Raw genomic sequence first — 19787 nt, forward strand, 5'->3', positions numbered from 1 at the left:
GGATTACTAAACACTCTTTACTAGTCATACTAAAAATTAAGGACCAAAACAAGCAAAACTATTTTTAGGAATTTTTGTAATCTACACAAATGAACAACATGTTCTTAAAAGGAAAACAGCTCAGAGTCACCGTACTGTGATTATTGTAATAATTATAGAATCAGAGAACAATGAAAGAAATTATCTCAAACAATAAAGGAAAAAACATCATAGAGGTATGCCAAAGGTATAGCAGCTGCATTGCAGCACAGAAGATTAATTCGTGTTTCCCAAATATCGCTCGGGAATTCCACGTGCCAATTATGCTTTATTACTTTTAGTAGTCCATTCTCATTTATTCCCAGGGGAATCACGCTAACAATTTATGCATGCAGTCCTTATAAGCACCAGTGGGTGAGGAGAAAGATAATTTTAGTCTGAAGTCTGTAATTAAAAATATTGTGAAAGGTTTCTCCCTTTTAAACAGATTCCCCCCGCTCCCAACACAAAGCCTGGCACCAAAAAACCCCACGTTACAAGTAGTATTCCGAAACAAGTACCGATGGGTTCACTGGCCGTACCATGTCCTCCAGAAGCAGACAGTATGTTACAAGCATCTACTACGTGATACACGACAGTGATGGGTAACAAAAAATCAACAGAAAAGTGAACCAAATGGGATCGAGTAGTGTTAAACTATCTTTTAATGAAATCACTTCTTAAGCGTGGCCTGATTGGAAACACCTAATTATATTTTACTCTCATAACATCATTTGATGAATGTAATTGCATTAAAGTAAGCTTCTTTTCCAACTTATTTCAACATGCTCTATGATTAACGCTCAAACCTTTTCAAAAACTACTTACTTTCACAATAATGATGTCCTAACAACACTATCTGGTCAGAACAGAGCGAGCAATGTTTAAATCACATCGGAAGACATGTTCCAAGAATCTGGTAGGCTTGGGATTTCTTTGATACAAGGCTATCTTTAATACCTTGTCTTTGCTATTAAATAAATCGAGATTTTCATCAAAGTTAATTCAGTTAACACTGTCTCTGATATCCCCTTTTAAATTTGAAATGGGGCTTCCTGACCCAACTAGACGGCAGAGTCTGTGAACGTCGATACATAGAATTTAGAGACATTCGTACCTGAAATCACATATGCATATCACAGAAATATACTGTAATAATCCAACTGAATGAATGCCCATTGAGAAAAGCGAAGCCTGACAGAAGTGGGTCAACTATTAAAACGTGTTAAATTATTTGGGTATACACATAGTCACAAATATCTGTGAAGATTTTACTGAGAAAAAAGATGCTTCTCACTCAGATTTGTCATCTTCTTTTTATCCACCTTGTTCTTAGGACTCCCCATCATTTTTAATTTCTGTTTTATTAAATTGAATTTGTCATCTATTATATTAAATCATTATATCTAAGGTCTAATATAAACCACTGAACAATTTGATTAATAGGAGCAGTTTAAACATTTTATTTCTAATATTCTTTAGCTTGAACCAGAAACCTTATTCCTACCTATCTCCACACACCTCGTTTTATACTTCAGTCAAAAAGTAGCTCCTACAAATAAATTCAGGCACCAAACCCCAGGATATTGTCACGATTCTTTCAAACAAATTGTCTTCCAGTACCTTTAGATCATTTTCAGCTCCCATAACTTGGAGTTATGTGAGATTAAAGCCCCTGAACCTAAACATTTAAACTTTCCTGAAGTTTTTGAAATCCATGAAGATTTTTAAAAGGGATTAATGGAAGGGTGCTGCTCGATGCTTTGGGGCGATGCTGCTGCCAAGGGGGAAGCGGGTGTGCGCGCAGCAGACGGGGTTCTGGTGAACCAGCTGCACTGAGCAGGTTCTTCCCATTACCCATGAGCAACACGGGGTATATAAGAGAGATGTTATTTCCTTTAATTAGCATTCAAATCCTATCAGCAGTTACCTTGGTGCTTCAACGATTTGTAAAACATTACAAAATAATATCCTTGTTCAGCTGGACTGCGCTGTTCCAGCTAGTCAGTCGTCTGGCATTACAGATCTAATGAATCTACCAGTCGGGAATATTTGCTTCCCATCCACGATAAGGGGGTTCATCCTAGCTATAAAGCCTTTTTAGCAGAGATGACAACTTGAACAGATGGGAATTTTTTTTTTTTCCCCTGTATGAAAACTACCAGGTAGACAGACAAATCATACTGAAGGATTCCCCCTCCTCCTCCTCCGCTGACCGAGCTTTTCAGCCAGCTTCCCAAGCAATTCTCTCCCTAGCAATTTGTAAATGCTAAATAGGAATTTCTTACCCCCTAATGCCCTTCTGTGCCCTAGTTCCAATGGCACACGGATCAGCTCCGTTCCTCTCCCTGCAGACCAGCTCACAGCACAGGAACGCTTCTTTCCGTCGATACCAGTCGCTGACGGAGCCCTGAGCTATTTACCGACCTCTCAAAAGGAGCCGAAACCCAACGTTGTGTGTTGGCTTTGGAGCACGCGCTGCAAATCCGGGCACCCGTAAAGGCTCACAAGCACGAGCCCAGAATTCAACCGCGGGAAGGGATCCCAAGGCAGGAAAGTTTTCTAAAGACTGTGCCAAAAATACAGGTCAAACAGCTATTGTCCATGCAGGCTATGACAACTGACGACCAGCTCCTCACGTCCATCCACCCATACTAGGAAACACCTCCACTATCACCAAATGAACTCACTTTGAAACAGAAGCAAAGCTTTTGAAGCTGAAAGAATAAAATGTATCTCACAATTTGACAGCCGTACCCCTATGTAAACCTTCTCAATTCTGTAAAAACTCTTAGCAGGTTTGTCTCCCTGTAGGGTGACATCAAAATGCAAAAAAAAAAAAAAAAAAAAAAAAAAGACATTTTTCCAGTAACTTTTTTTAGGATTTAATTACATTTCAAATTCAGTGTGACATTTTCCATCTTACACTTATTGGCCTTATGCTATTTTGGGTCTTATCTCCTTATAATTCTTCTACCTCTTTCATAAGTTAAGTCACTCAGAAACGTTTTCTCCTGCTGTTGACGTACATGACACTATACATCAGCCCTCACAGTCTCCATCAAAAGATGGTTGTTATGACATGTTTTGCCTTCTAAACCGCTGTGAACGTTCCTTGGAGACAACAAAATCTATAGCAAGATTGTGCTTCAAACACTTTTAAAGTTTTTTTTCTACCATTCCTAGAGGCTTTGGTAGAAGATTAAAACCAGCTCATCATTGCCACTGGCTCCAACGTGTCCAGATGACCACTTTCAATTTGCAACCTATATTGGCTAAGGTTCACCAAAACTGAAATATCTAGCAAGGCAGCTACGCAACCAGATATTTCATTTTTGATGGAGCAGCAGTTATTCACAAAAACCTTTGGATTTCACTTTGAATCATCCAACGGATCACCTGAGCGTTTTCAGTACCACCTCCATTAGCACTTCAGTCCTGAATAACCACTCTGGGGACACAGGACAGCTCGTTTCTCATATAGACGTATAAGTTCTACAGAGCGCCATTCACGTTATGCACATTATTAGCCCACTGTTTCGATAAATGAGATAGCTAGTATCTCATTTAACAGGACAAAACCTGTGCACGCGCATTCAATTTTAAAAACAGTGCATGAGGTTTTCACATAGTTTCCATGTAAATACAGGTAACTCACTGAAACGCTGCATGGTTATAAGTAATAGCAGATAAAAATGCTAAAAATCCAAAGTATTTCTTCCCTTGTGTCTTCAATTCTTCAAGTGAATCCGGAGTTGCTAAAAACAAAACCCCGTGAACAATCTGTTAGGGATGACTGACTCCGTGACTTCTAAAATAGGAATGTCGCGTGTTTCTAGTTAAAACTTTTCGACGTAGCCCCACCTGCCTCCCAACCGGAGCACACCAGGTGCTTCCTGAGTTTGGTTCTTTCTTCACGCTAGCTACACAGCGACTCGGAGGCGTGCAGGCTGCTTTCTGGCACAGCAAAGTATTTCGGGAACTGTTCTTATTGTATTACGGCGCGGCTTTGAAACGAGATGGCAAAGTTTCATTTCCTGTTCAAAATGTTAGTTTTATGACATATGACAGAAAAATGTTGAGGCCCGATCCAAATCCTAAACGGTTTCTACATAAAATCTTTAAAAGTTTAAAAAAAATTGTTTGAAAGTTTTCTGTTAACTCCTACAACTAGATTTCTCAACAAGATTGCCTGGATTCCTGTTAAGTACTTCCTTCCCGATCTTAACCCTTGTACTGCTTTCCCTGTGCCCTCTTCCTAGCAGTGATTTTGAATTATTTTGGCTTTCCAGTCATTTTGCTTGTTCTATAGCATTACATTCAACCTTCAGCACTGATTATTTCTCTTTATTCCTTCCCAAGTCGCTCCCACTCACTGCACCGATGATACCAGCCTCCTGTTAGTTTCTCCTATAAATAAATCCATGATTTTTTCTACATAACCTTCTATACAGGAAATACCTCTCATCAGCATCTGTAAAATCACAGTACATTTTTTCGCAATCGACCCTTTTCTAAAGTTATTTCTGTCATAATGCCAAAGGAAAACTCACTGACAAGTCACAAGCATTATCAAGAAATAGTTTTATTATCCCATGAAAAATGATTATTGTTTTAAGATAATTAACTAAATTGCCCTGATTTATATATTAGGCTTTGCTATGCTCTGTCTTTACACTCTACACTCCCCACCCATGGAGGAATAAATACTTAGTATAAATATTTAAGTAATTTAAGTATTTAAGTATAATACTTCCCTGGAAATAAAGAGCCTTTTTGGACCAAATGCTTAAACAAGGAATTGACTTGTGGTTAAAACACGAGGTGAGACGGAGCGGACCGACAGCAGGCAAATGTGACCATCGCTCAGTTTTTCATCTGTACAACAGAAATAGTTGTGATTCAGACCCACTCCTTTGTCTCGAGTTAGCTTGGAAAGGCTGCGTGATGAGTAATGTGATCTTTCAGGGTGCGAGCGGTGGATGTGAAATCGAAAATATCAGATGCTACCATAGCTAGTGGTGGCAGTACCACTTACTGCTAAGGCCATCTAAACTTCCCTCGTTTGTGATTTTGCCGAAATTACCACCGGAAGCGGTTGTCTTTCCAGTAGGAAGCCTCTTTTCACTTCCCTGTAAATGTTTACTCACAGTCAGCCGGAATATAAACGCTCAAAACTGCAGTTAGCACATACTCAATGGAGAAAGCCTAAACAAAAGAGCCCAATTCTGTATTAATTATTCAACAATTTATGTGGACGCATCATCACACTACAAACAGGGCCTTATTAAAGGAATTAATTTCCCCACGGTTTTCTGTGCACATATGCAGGCAGACTGATGTCCTCAGAAGGGAAAAGGGCACGGTATCAACTACTGTGAAGCCCACAGAGAGCTTCTGGAACACTCGTATCACGAGTTGGGCAACTGCTTCCCTTCGGTCATTCATAGGAATGAACATGAGCAAGCAATGCAGACTCATCGACCGTCTGTAAAGGAAAGTTTCTATGCCCATCTGATACCGTAGATAACACGATCTATGGCTGGCTTAATTGTAATTACAAAATATTTGTGGCTTGCAGCTGAAAAGAACGGGAAGTGAAACAATAGTTTTCACTTACATCAATTCCCTCTAAATTTTAAAGGGAGTATTACAGGATTTTAAAAGAATAGCTAGTACGGAATTAATAAAAGATTTATAGAAGAAAATGGAAACCTCTGGTGACTTCAAAATTATTTTATCTTAACGACTCTTTTTTCATTTAGGAAAGAATCTCCATTTTAGAAAAGTAATTCCCTGGGTGCTTCTAAATCATTATAAAAAGTCTAAAACAATAACGTGTACGTAAAATGATTTCTTACAGCGATAACATTGGTTCTGCTTGTTCTGGAGTCTGCACAAATACGCGCTCATGTAAATGTTAACCTTTTATTTACACGGGGCACACACCGGCCAGCCATTGCTAGGATAACACTCCCGAGTCAACTGAAGACCTTCAGCTAACGTCAAATTACTTTTCAAGCCAAATAAAGTCACCAGAGGAAAAAACCATTTGCTATACACCACCTATTAATTTCTGGACATAAATCAAATTATTAACTGAAAACCACTAAGTTCTCAATCTTGGGTCATTTTTATAAACACTGCCGGCTTCAGCTGAATCTCCTTTGTGCAAGTCATGGCTGGTGTCTGGATTTACATTTGTTTTAAATGATCATCAAAAGTGCTCGGTCAAAGCGGTGGGTGACTATGCTGAAAACACAGATGTCAGCTCAACTTCACTAAAACTTCCAACAATGCTAATAAAGAAAAAACCAGGGTTCGTTAAAACATGAGGACTGTTGGCTCATGCAGTTATTCCAGTTAATGGCAGAAAAAAACCCCAGAAACTGCAAGTTAGGGGTTCCCAAGCAGGATCGTCTTAACAGAACATGTTATTTCACAGAAGCATAGAATACTTTAGGTTGAAAGGGAGATATTGGTCCAACCTCTGCTCAGAGGAGTGACAAATCAGGTTGCTCAAGGTTGCATCCAGTCAAGTTCTGAATGCCTCCAAGGTATGACATTCCTCTCCAAGCCCCTGTTTCTGTTCAGCCACAGGTTGGGTTAGAAAAGAACCCTTAAGACCATCAAGTCCAACCGTTAACCCAGCACTACTACCAAGGCCACCACTAAACCACATCCCTAAGCACCACATCTGCATGGGTTTTAAATACCTCCACTTCCCTGGGCAGCCTGTTCCAGTGACTGACAACCCTTGCCGTGAAGAAATATTTCCTGATCTCCAACCTCAACCTGCCCTGGCACAACTGGAGGCCATTTCCTCTTGTCCTATCGCTTGTAACTTGGGAGAAGAGACCGACCCCCACCTGGCTACAGCCTCCTCTCAGGGAGTTGTAGAGAGCCATCAGGTCTCCCCTCAGCCTCCTCTTCTCCAGGCTCAACACCCCCAGCTCCCTCAGCCACTCCTCATCACACTTGTGCTCCAGACCCTTCCCCACTCCGTTGCCCTTCTCTGGACACGCTCCAGCCCCTCAATGTCCTTCCTGGAGTGAGGGGCCCAAAACTGAACCCAGCACTCCAGGTGCGGCCTCACCAGGGCCCAGTACAGGGGGACGATCGCTGCCCTGGTCCTGCTGGCCACACCAGTGCTGATCCAAGCCAGGGTGCTGTTGGCCGCCTTGGCCACCTGGGCACACTGCCGGCTCCAGCCACTCTGCCCCAAGCCTGTAGCGGTGCCTGGGGTTGTTGTGACCCCAGGGCAGGACCCGGCACTGAGCCTTGTTGACCACCTTCATGGCAAAACTTTTTCCTTATATTTAATCAGAATTTCCTGTGTTCCAATTTGTTCCTTGCCCACCACGACATCACTTTCAAAAAAAAAAAAAAAGTCTGGCTCAGTCTTCTCCATACTCTCCGCACTAGGTCGTTGTAGATCATCAAGACCGTGAAGATGTCCCTTTCTTTTCTTAGGCTGAGCAAACCCGCTACTCATTAGTCCTCATGACTGCCAGCTCATTCCTCAGAAGCCAGACAGATCTCTTCCTCCCTCAGAACCCCTTAAGACTGAGTTTAAACACAGGCAAAGATGTGAAAACGGCAAACGTTACCTCTAATTTTAAAAAACCAATCTCTCAAATTCAAAAAGCAATGCTGTAACGTTTTTCGGTATCACCCACGCAGAAGTAAGGATCTCTTCTAGGGGAATTACGTAACATGAAGTTTCTGTTTAAACCTGCTGTATCACTACAAGAACTCTGATCGGGAACAAGAGCCAAATGATACAATTGCACTTCCTCATGTCAAGCAAACTGGAAAGTACAGAAGAAACAGAAAAGGTGACTGATACTTAGAATATAAAAAAACCGTACTGAAACCACAAAGACAAAAAAAATAGCAAAGCACGCTGGCTTTTCACACTCTTCCTCCAACGCAGTCCTCCAACACCAAAGACTGCGCTAGGTATGATATGAATTTTAAAAAAAGCCCAACAGAGAGCTTTATTTAGAAATACCTGCTGCTGTTTGCTACCTTATGGAGAATTTGTCACTATCAGTAAACAGTTCCCCAACTTGAAAATCACATTTGATTGCCAATTGTCTGGTGGGGTGTCTCGTTGGTTTGTTGTTTGTTTGGGTTTTTTAATTATACCCCACAATACCGTTCAGGACAGTTTAAGAGTATCTAGATACAAAGGTGACTGTATGTTTGGCACCAGTCATGAAGCTCCATTGATGACCTAGCTCTACAAAATACTTCTGAAATCTTAAGGCAGATTTTCTTTAAAGATTTCAAGCACTAACAGGGAAACCCTTGAGAGTAACAGATTTTGAAAACATAGCAGGGAAACAAAATAAAATACTTGAATAAAATCTTTTACATTGTGTCAAAGACCTTGGTTCGTGTGAAGCTCAAAGGAGACAGCCCTGAGCCCCGCGACCTGCGTGCACACACGCTTCTGCACCCACCTGCCGCAGGCTGTAATGGAATAAACTGCTGAGCTACCGTTCATGCCATCTATAAATGTTTAGACTTTGAAATCAGTTTTAGTTCTCTCTTTCTACTAAAAATAATCCAAGAATTATTTCAAATGTTCATGACACCTCCTTTTTTTGGTTTGGTTTTTTTTTTTAGATCAACATTTCCTCATTCTAAGTTGCTTTATAAAGCCATATTCAGAGGTGGTTCACGAGAGGAACTTACAGAGGAGTTAAGAGTAGAGCAGTAAAAAAATGAAAGGCAGTAATAATAAAGTTTCTAAAATGACAGATATCAAAACAGCCCTGAATTTACTTCAACCGTCGTCTTTCACTTCCTTCTGACCTCAGATTAAACTTCCGCAGAAGCCTGACCACCAGAGAGACGACTGAGCTTAAAAGAGTTTGCAGCCTGCACCTTAGCAATCAGGTGATGGCAACTGTTCCTAAGCAGCTTGTCAGGAAACTGGCAAAGAATAAAACATTATGATGATTTAGTCTATGCTTTTTTTTTTTTTTTAATTATTTTTTTTATTTGACTACAAAGACGGAAATGCAGAGCTCAGGTCTATGGCACAACTTTGTTATATCCTGATGTAAATTCTGGATAAAAAGGACAGGTATAGAAAAATGCAACGGGATTTGTATTTTTTCTAAAGGGAGATCGAGAATGATTTTGCTTCTCATTTACTTGTGTCACTGATGCACGAGGATGGCACAGTACAAGTAATTCTCAATTCTTTTAAAAATGCTAGAAGCATTTTGTATTTTCTTTCTGAGCATCTCTCTGATAGCTTTCACAGTTACACACACAGCAGAATGAATAATTTTTTCTTCTTTGCATAAAAATATTGCAAACTAAAGTAACGTATTCTAAACTACCGAAAATTATCAGAAGCTGTATGCCAGCAGGAATCCTGCTAATGAAAACATCGATTTGTTGCCTGTTACAGAAAACTAAATAAGGCCACGACATGTATTTGTGATTCATGTGTCCCAAGACAGTCCAACAGCAGCGTTTCTGAGTCAGACAGAAGGAACACCACCAACGCCGGCTTCTTCTGAACATGGCGTAACCCCCGGTGTCTCCAGCCCAACACGCGTTACGCTTTCTCATCAATAGTTTCGCAACGACCTTGTGCCAGCATAAACCAACGCTGTTATTGCAAAAATATCACCACCCCTCCTTTCTCTTTAACAGTGGAATGAACTTTTATTTTATTTTATGGCTTATAAACCACTGATGACCATGCCATTGTCTAGGCTGTCGGCAAGCCAAGGAACGCATTAATGTTACCCGTCTGCATTCGGTTCAACTTGCACAGGATGCAACGACCAACATTTGATGTGCACATCCTATAATAAACGTCGGTGTTTTGCCCTCTTCACTAAGTAGGAGTCAAGGGATGCGTGTAGCAAAAGAGTTCTTGACAGCTGGGAACTATAAAACTGAAGGCATAATTATAAAATTACAACTTGGTTAAATATGCACGACAGCCTTTAAGAAAAGTCACACAAATTGCCACCTTTGGATCAAATGTCACAGAGATACCTAGGCTTTAGTAAATTGGAATAAAAGGTAGTTTAATACAAGAAGAAAATGGATAGCAAAAGACAGCCAAATGAGCTTATTTATTTTAATCCACTATTTATCCATGTGTACAAGTTGACACCAAAGTTAAGAATAAAATCTCATCTTCTAGGAAAGTGAGTGCTGTCGGCACACGCAGACGGTCCAAAGTGATGGACCAGAACATGCTACACTCCATGGCCAGAGAGCGGTGGTGTTCCAATCAAGCCAACCCCAGCTTCAAACGAGCCAGAGTCTGCGACTCTCACACCAACAAAACCCACACAGTCCAATTCTCATTCTGGAAAGAATAACCCGATTAAAACTAAAACCTACAAATAAATTGTTTATAACGGATGCAAACAGAAACTCTGAACCACCTGTAAATAAGCACAAGTTTTACTTTCTTACACAGTAATATAGCCAAGCATCAGCTGAAATTTCTTCGCAGCTTTTTCCATTTCTAAAGCTTTCATCATCTTTGGGTAACGTAACTAGAAAAACACGGAGAGCTTCGACTCTTCAGTGAAAATCCATACTGATGGACTCCAAAGGAGCAGCCATCAGTTTATACCTAAATGCCATTGAAAACAACTGTTCTAGACACAGGATGTATAAGATCTGTCTCTAAAAACAGAACAAAATTACTTTTTTTTTCCACTTTCCACATGATTTCTAATGGCTCTGTTGCATAACTGATACTTAAGCTGAGGAGTAGGGAGATTTTGAAGGCAGGGGAGGTGGGGTAGTTTGTTTTTCAAGTCTGAAGGTTACTATATTAAACAAGTAACATTCTGAAGTATTATTTAGAGAAAGGATTTATCTACAGGTTACTGAATACCTGGAAACCAGTCTGAAAATAATTTAAAATGCACCTATCTGCCACACAGAGGAAAAAATTGCCCTAATAAAAAGGTGAGGTGCACCCGATTTCAAACAAACTCACGAAACTGGTACTGGAGTGTGTTGGGTTTGCATGGCCAGGTTTTGGTAGCGGGGGGGGGGCTACAGGGGTGGCTTCTGTGAGAAGCTGCTAGAAGCTTCCCCTGTGTCTGACAGAGCCAATGCCAGCCGGCTCCAAGACGGACCCACTGCTGGCCAAGGCCGAGCCCATCAGCGGTGGTGGTAGCGCCTCTGGGATAACATGTATAAGAAGGAAAAAAAAAAACCAAAAAAGTAGGGTTTTTGCAGCCAGAAAAAGGAATGAGAAGATGTGAGAGGAACTACTCTGCAGAAACCCAGGTCAGTGAAGAAGGAGGGGAAGGACGTGCTCCAAGGGCTGGAGCAGAGGTTCCCCTGCAGCCCATGGAGAAGCCCATGATGAGGCAGGCTGTCCCCATGCAGCCCATGGAGGATGATGGGGAGAGGAGATTCCACCTGCAGCCCATGGAGGATGATAGGGAGAGGAGATTCCACCTGCAGCCCATGGAGGATGATGGGGAGAGGAGATTCCACCTGCAGCCCATGGAGGATGATAGGGAGAGGAGATTCCACCTGCAGCCCATGGAGGATGATGGGGAGAGGAGATTCCACCTGCAGCCCACGGAGGACCCCAGAGTTGTGACCCCATAGGGAGCCCACGCTGGAGCAGGCTCCTGGCAGGACCTGTGGCCCTGTGGGAGGGACCCCAGGCTGGAACAGGGGCAGAGTGTGAGGGGTCCTCCCCCTGAGGATGAAGAAGCGGCAGAGACACTGTGTGATGAACTGACCACAACCCCCATTCCCCGTCCCCCTGTGCTGCTGGGGGGGAGGAGGGAGAGAATTTGGGAGTGAAATTGAGCCCGGGACAAGGGAGGGGTGGGGGGAGGTGTTTTAAGATTTGGTTTTACTTCTCATTGCTCTGCTCTGTTTGGCTTGGTAATAAATTAGACGAATGTTTTCTAAGTTGAGTCTGTTTTGCCTGTGATGCTAACTGGTGAACAGTCTCTCCCTGTCCTCATCTCAACCCGTGAGCCTTTCATCATATTTTCTCTCCCCTGCCCAGTTGAGGAGGGTGGGTGACAAAGCGTCTTTGAGGCGGCACCTGGCCTCCAGCCTGGGTCAACCCTCCACAAAGAGTCATACCTCACTGTAGATGGTGTGGGTTACAGGAATCTCACCTGGTCTACGGAGTGGAGATAATCACCGATTTGCAGAACTCATCCTGAAGGAGTGGACACTAAATAACTGATTAAGTCCTATGATGTTTGAGATGCTGCTGATTCCACTCATCGATCCCAACTCTCTCCTTACAGAAGTCAGTCTTCCAGTTTGCTCTCAAATGGGGCAGCTGGTATGAGAAATGAATTTTTCAGGAATGCTTAGTTCTGTCTGAGAGTCTCGGTCAAGAGAGAAGCAACAAAAGAAGCTGAGCATCTGCAAGAAGGTAATAACTCCAAAAGTGTTGCAGGACAGATAAAATCTGAACAGTTTTAAGGAGAAATTTGATGTGATTTAGAAACACGGACAGCCCCGCAGAGTTCAAACAGAAGAAGGCGTATCAGCTAAATGGCAGCTAAATGGAGAAACACTCACAGGGAGCAAAGTGGCCACCACTACTGGAATACCTAAGGACTTCCTAATATTAAGATAAAAGGTGCATTTTTAGAAGGTTAATCTCAACACAAACATATTTAGTTTAGATGCTACAACTGTATTAGAGCATGTAACATAAATTGGGTCCGACAGCCACTCAACCTGTTAAAATAAGAACCACGCTGCCTAGAAAGGGGTTTAATACCCTTTCAAAATACCTCCCTTCCTAGTGATGCTACCTAGAGGAAGGATTAGAAACATTTAGTAGACAAAGTCTCCATTTCTTTATCCTTCACTCCATTTTCCAGCTCTGGTATCTCTTTCATAAATGGTAACGGCTATTCAGAGTTCTTTATTCTGTAGGCAGCAATTTTCTGCCCAACTGACTGCTTTTCTCTTTTTAACATTGATTTCTTGTGCTATTTTCTTGCCTGGGCAACCAAAATTGTCAAGAACTTGCCACATTTTATGGTCATAAGTTTTACATTTGCTTATACTGAATGATTCTTCACCTTCAAATCATCACCTCTCCAGTTTCTTCTCCATATTGGTTATGTTAAATCATTATGCTAAGTAAACGAATCATTTTCTCAGTGCGTTAAACACCATGGTTCCCACACGCATTTCAGGAGGAGAGGACAGGCAAGAGAAAAAAGAGGACCTTGCCAGCAAATCTCCTTCCCTCACAAAACCCAAGTATTTACTTTAATCCCACATCTTCTGTATCTCTTCATCAGTTATTAATCTATGAGAAAACCCTCACCGCCCTACCTGTACCAACGTCGTTCTTTTACGTAAGCAGAGACTGAGTGGGAAGTTTGTTGAGAGCTCCTGGCAAATTCAAGACATTAAATCAGATGAATCACCCTTATCCCCAGGCTTACCAACTCCTTCAAGATCTCTTTTTGCAGGACGCTTTCCCTCTTCAAAAAATCCCATTGATTGTTCCCACCGTTACCTATCTGCGTATGAACCGACTCCGTTCAGCACTGCACTTGTTCTATCAGCCTGCCTGGTAGGGAAGTCGGACTTCTTCATCTATAATTCACAGGGTCCCTCCTGGAGCCGGTTTTCAAAGGTTGGGACACACTTGTTGCTTTCTGTTGGCACTGAGGCGGGTTTTAGCACCGGATTACACACCATGTATATTTCAGCAATTTCACATTTGAATTTACATTAGAGCTCTTGGATGAATGCAGCTGGAGCCCAGCGATACGTTATACTTGATTTTCCTGAGGGTTTTCCCTGCCGTTTCAATTTGAGACCTTGCTTTGACTTATTGCTCCAAAGAACGACCCTGCTGCAAGGACACGTGGGTGTGCTCCCACGGATTTTTGCGCATCAACAACAGTGCAAATAACCCGAATTTACAGTTCTTCATTAAGAAAATAGTTGTTTACCAGACGAGGAGATTCAACTACTATAAATATCTGAGAGAGATGCAGAAAAGGAACCCTGAATGTCGTCCTTTCCTTCCAAAGTAATCTGGCTCGACGAAAGAACTTGCAACTTAGGTTTTCAGTAAACCACAATTATTTATATAGAAGAATAGGTTGCACAGAGAGATTTCTATATTAAAAAAAAAAAAAAAGTAGTTTCTTTGGGTAAAGAAACCACCAGATCAGCAGTGGCTTTAGCAACTGGAGCCCGTGCACATAGAACATCTGTGGACGACGACACCAGCATGGCTTTGTTTTCCATTATTGTGTTTTTCAGTCTCTTAAAAATGATTCAATGGTTTTTAGTTTGATGTTTAATTGCAACTTATAACCCCCCCCCCCCCATATTCCTGGGGTATCCGCAGGTTTCTAATGTCACAGTACAGAAAGCCCACACCATCCAAAAAGACATAAATGTTTGTGGAAACTCAGAGATGAAGATCCTGCCTCGCTCGCTATGCGCTTAGTTTCCGATACACATAAAATGTAGCCAGATACAGAGAGGAAACGAAAATCCCTTTGCAGGGTTGACGTTACAATGCCCTGAGACTAGACCAGCCATAACCACAGCCAGCCGTAATTTTACTTGGGCTATTTGCTCATTTTTTTATTATTTCAAATGACTGTTTTGTTTGTTTTCTTGTGAACATATTAAATTCGCTTCTGGCATTACTTCCAAGTAAGAGCATTAACTGAGGACAGCCAACCATGCATGTACGCATGGAATTATCTTACGTAAGCATCAATTAATAATTTTATCTCCAGTAATATATGGAAATATTTACTTTATAACCATTTCCACATAGTAAACATTTAGTCAGCACAAATATTCATGGTTTACTACCAGAAAAGCACAAACACACATACACACGCACAGAGGAAAGATGGGCTTGTTGCCTCAGCTCCGTATTGCCTCCGAGATACCCAGATCTGATTTAGCCTTCCAGGAAAGAATTTGTAACACAGGCAGCGATTTACACTAGGAGGAACGCACATATTGCCATAGGAGTTGTTAAACTTAGTCAAGATATAATGGAATTACATATAAGACTCCCTCGGATGCCTCGTTCAGTGCTCTCATTTTCTACTTTGGTTACCGGCTTTTCAGATCAATATTTTTCCTCCCCCAGTATGCAAAAAGCATGCTGATAATACGGTGATTCGTTATAATGCAGCGATAGTTCTTCAATAAAGCAATTTTAAATGCAAATTACAAACTTCTAAGTTGCCATGCCTGATTGCATCATCTGGAAATAGCTTGTAGGTAGCAAATTTAAATAAACTTTGAAAATGTCAATAATGCATCTACATAAAGCCTGAATTAGCTTTAAATAGCTGATTTTACAGATTTTACAATTTATCCCTAACTAAGTTACAGGAATAATGTACATTTAAATAATTCTAGGATGATATTAAAAAACCCCACAAACACAAAACTGCGAGCAACCATATTTGAACTTTTTAAGGGTGTCATTTCCTATGAGTTCAAGTATCTACTCTTGGCTTGACTTGGCAAGCTGCCACGCACGAGTACAGCAATGTCGATTTGCTATTCTCTAAAATTCATAGTTTGAAACCAAGATATTTAATGATTTTGTTTTCATTAATCATACCAGAAAGAAATGTTCTGATTAGATGACTGCATACAAAAAAAGGATTATAGGATATGCCACTGAAGAACTAAAAAATCCCCAGCTACTTAAGGTTGACTACAATAGGAAAATGCAGGTCTCAGTTTTACCAACTTGATTCCTTTATCCAAGTTTTTCAGAAAAAAAAAAAAGTGAATTAAAAAATAAAAGTGACTGCTTAGCTTTGGGGCTTGATAATTGGAACGACAGATCCTGCGCACTATTGCAGCATCTCTCTATCGAACTGCACTCTCATCTGTTGCCGCACATCGGAAGAGTCAACATTGCTGTCGCAAAACAACCCGAGATTTTGTACTTCTCTCATTTTGCATTCCAGATTTTCCCACTTCCGAACTCCCATACATAAATTAGCTTCCTTACCTTCATAATGTTTACTAAGTCTGTTTGATAATAGCGATCTTGGTGTGCATTAGCAGCTGCTAAAGTGAGAAGATAATCATTCCTTGCATGGATAGCCTTGGAATTACACTCAGATCGTCGTGCTTTTAACTACAACGAGAGATGGAAGTTAAAAGATAGTTACTAATGAGAAGTTAAATGACCAAACATGTATTAATAGTAAATTAACATGCATATGTATATATTAATATAGTCAAAACTTTAATAGCTTAACAGTTTTGTTAATGGTAAGGGGATTTCGAATGCATTTTTCTCTCATGCAGTTGGTAATTTCACATGCGGTCTTCAAAGAACAGTTATAAGTCCCACTAGAAAAAATTTTCCTTGTAAATTTGGTCGTATGTAATTCTGCGCTCCGACTGCTGAAGCGTCTGCTCTTATCTCACTACTTGCTCTGACAATCTATCTTCTGAAATGTCAGTCATCTCTAGATTCCAGACAACTTTGGTCATATGCCTCCTGAAATATGGTCACGTGCCTCGTGAAATTAGCTGCAAAGCATGATTATAAGAAACGTTAAGGTATTTTTATACTCACCTTTACACTTGCCTTCTGCAAGCTTATTCTTGACTGAAAAAGACTAAGTTTGGACCTGAAACAAAAATTAAGAGAGATTACTGTCTTATACTCATTCTACAAAAGTATAGGATAAATAGGGCTCTGCACTTCATTTCTGCAACAATTTAATTTAAATAATTTTTTATGCTTAAATTGGTTTTTGTATAGTTTTAAGAAAAGCTTGAGGATCAAGGAAGATATTACAAATTATGCTGAGCTACATCAATAGCATCTTCATTGCGTGTTCTGGAATCTTTTGCACAGCTTATCCTGACTTTTGAACAAAATTTAAATACATCATGGGTGGCGGCTGCAACTCAAGATATTTTGGCTTGATGTAAATCAAACAAGAGCTGTAAATTTGAGCTATTGGTCATCTGCTGGACTATTAATGCAAAATCATTAGTAATTATGTTCCAGCAAGCTGGAGGAGTACCCATGTACGCACCCAGGTTTTTAAAAGCAGAATTGGTCTGATTTTCACATTTGGATTCATGAAAGAGAAATTAGAGAAGTAATTTATTAGCTATTTGAAACACAGTGGTTAAAAAATAAATAAGAGAACAGAACTGGGTAAATAGCTATTTTAATCTGGACATTACTGCACTATGAATCTGGCCCGAAATTCCCAAGCTCAAGTTTTTCGGTTGGGTTTTTGGTTTGGTTTGGGTTTTGTTTGGTTTTTCTTTTTAATTTCTTTGGGAATTATAGGTAATCTTATCAAAGCTCTTCTCTTCATCATCCATCCCTCATAAAGTGATAGACAGAAAAAATTCTCTAATGAAACCACAATTTCTGTTCATTTCCTAAGAACAGCTCTGAGGAATTTCTCAAATAAAGAAATAAACTTGCAAAAAAAGGGTAAGGCAAACTCCCGTAAGACAGGCCAAGCTCCAAACTGAAAACACGTGAGTTATTTGCTTTCCTGAAAGGAAGGAAATCAACTTCTTTAGGACATCAAGGAGCATAAAAACCTAAAGCCTCAAAAATTTATCTTCAAAAACGGAAAATAGCATCCCAGCCCCCCTCTCCCTCCAAATGGACCGATACCAAATTTGAGATCTGTGGAGAGAAAAGGAAGTAAGCAGCCTTTAATATCAAAAAGAGTGTCAGCTCACACACTGTCCCCTGAAAAGGTCAAATTAAAGCAGGCAGTTTAACTTCCTTCCTAAAGAAACCAGCCTAAATGAGTTGTACTTGACTATCAGGGTAAAAGCATGCTTGAAACGGGTACAAAAATGTATGTAAGCAAAAAGAAATAAAACCTGGCACAAGCTCATCGCAAACAATTGTCTTTCTTCTAAAATAATATCAAGTGTAAAAACTAATACAAGTACAAATCTGCTTTATACGCATGCAATTATTTCTACATATGCTATTATAAAAACATACTTGGCCTCAATATCAGCTTTCTCCCGCACTGCTTGAGCCATCTGTTCAGTCTCAAAATATTTCTTTTTGCCTTTAGCTAAATCTTTTACTGTCTCTTGTAATTCAGCTTGGATCCTTGTCAACTGGTCCACGCACTGAAAAAAAAAACCATTCGGGAAACAAAACATTAATGGTTGGGTTTTTTTCATCCAAATAATACTGTCATCATCATTTTATTACTCTTCATTACATTTTATATGGAATGACGCGGGCTCCAAGTCACTCCTGGTCAATTATTCATGCCTTTCTTTTAAAGCTGATCAGAACATAAAACCGTCTTTCCTCCTTTCTTTCTGCTGCTGGTTAACTATTCAAATTCAACGATAACTTGCAAATTAAACATAAAAGTTCTGAAAGCTTTTGATGAGGTAATTAATTGAAATAATTGGAATACAACTGGGAAAAATCCAAAGGCAATCTACCAGAGGTGATAGAAGAAATGATTAATCCTTCTTTCTCTAAAATTTGAAACAGAAGACAAAAGCTACCATGTAAAACACAGCAACACAACAGCAACAAGAACAATTTGATAAACATTATTTTAAGAGCTCATTTTTCTCAAACTATTTGGAGTGCTTTCCAACAAATAGAGTTATGTCAGAAATCAGTGCAAGTCACAAAGGCAAATTAAAGGATTACAGTGCATAGCCAGTCAAGGGGGAAAATAAGTAGTGAATTAATTCCTTATTTGGCTTTACCTATTAAACTGTCTTGATCTCAACTCACAAGTTTTTGCACTTTTACCCTTCCGATTTTCTCCCCCATCCCGCCGGAGAGAAGCGAACGAGCGGCTACGGCGGGGCCGAGCTGCTGACAGTGGTTTACTCACAACAATTACTAAAATGTTCAGCAATTCTCCAAATATCCTATCAGCTTCAAAAAAACATTTGTGGGAAAGGGTCTGTGTTAAGCAGAAAGGATCTACTTAACAAAATAAATGCAAACGATCAATGTCTAGAATTATACTACCTTTAAAAGAGATTTGTAAAGATTTTCCTTTGCCCAAACTGGCTTAAATACATGTAAGAGTGATAGTTCCCTGCATTTATATTTAATTATAGATATTACCGACTAGATGTGGTCAATGAAGGCTCCAGGCTCATACTTAGAGCCTGGAGCTAGCTTACGGAAACCAATCTGCCTTTCCATTTGCTTCTCCGTCCTTCAAAGACCAGACCCAAGGTCCCACCTCTCTTCCCATCATTATCCATACCTGACTTCTCCTGCCACACACTGTCCTCTTACTGAACACCCCTCCTAAACACCCCAGGTTTTTCATTACACTAATTATTAACGCATGTAACCTCCTTCACATGCACTGCAAGACTAATAAGGTGATGGAATCCAACAACGTAACATTAATTTCACAATATTCAACAATTGTTAAAAATAAAATCCAGCCGCCTGTAAAAAAGGAAACTTTATGTTTTGGTCAATAGAAATTGCTCGTCTTCTCATCACATAATTCTGTTCTCACTAAAAATGTCAAATAACATTCTGGCTATGAAGTACATAAAAATTCATGGAAGTTCAGACTAAAACCAGTATTTGATGTGTGCAGACCAATAAAGCAACAGGATCCATAAGGTAAGCTTCTTGGAGTGTGGCTTGGGGAGTAGCGGAGGGCAGGATTGGGTTTTCTGAAGACCTCTGAGTGTATGATAGAAAAATGAAAGGTAGAAAAATCTCTATTTATTGGACAGCTGACAGAGACCTAAAATCATTTCAA

The 19787-nt window shown here is 40.3% G+C and overlaps 1 protein-coding gene across 2 annotated transcripts in view; it reads right to left on the reverse strand.

Moving 5' to 3' along the window:
• Positions 1 to 19787, reverse strand: part of FCHSD2 (FCH and double SH3 domains 2) — a 166043-nt gene that overhangs the window by 53946 nt on the left and 92310 nt on the right. For both annotated transcript variants that reach the window (XM_075742599.1, XM_075742600.1), the window contains 3 exons: positions 18020 to 18153; positions 16607 to 16661; positions 16031 to 16159 (listed from right to left, as the gene is read on the reverse strand). In XM_075742599.1, coding sequence (XP_075598714.1) covers positions 16031 to 16159; positions 16607 to 16661; positions 18020 to 18153 — 318 coding nt within the window. The remainder of the gene's footprint in view (positions 1 to 16030; positions 16160 to 16606; positions 16662 to 18019; positions 18154 to 19787) is intronic.

This window comes from Balearica regulorum, chromosome 1 (genome assembly GCF_011004875.1).
Source record: "Balearica regulorum gibbericeps isolate bBalReg1 chromosome 1, bBalReg1.pri, whole genome shotgun sequence".
NCBI lineage: Eukaryota > Metazoa > Chordata > Aves > Gruiformes > Gruidae > Balearica > Balearica regulorum.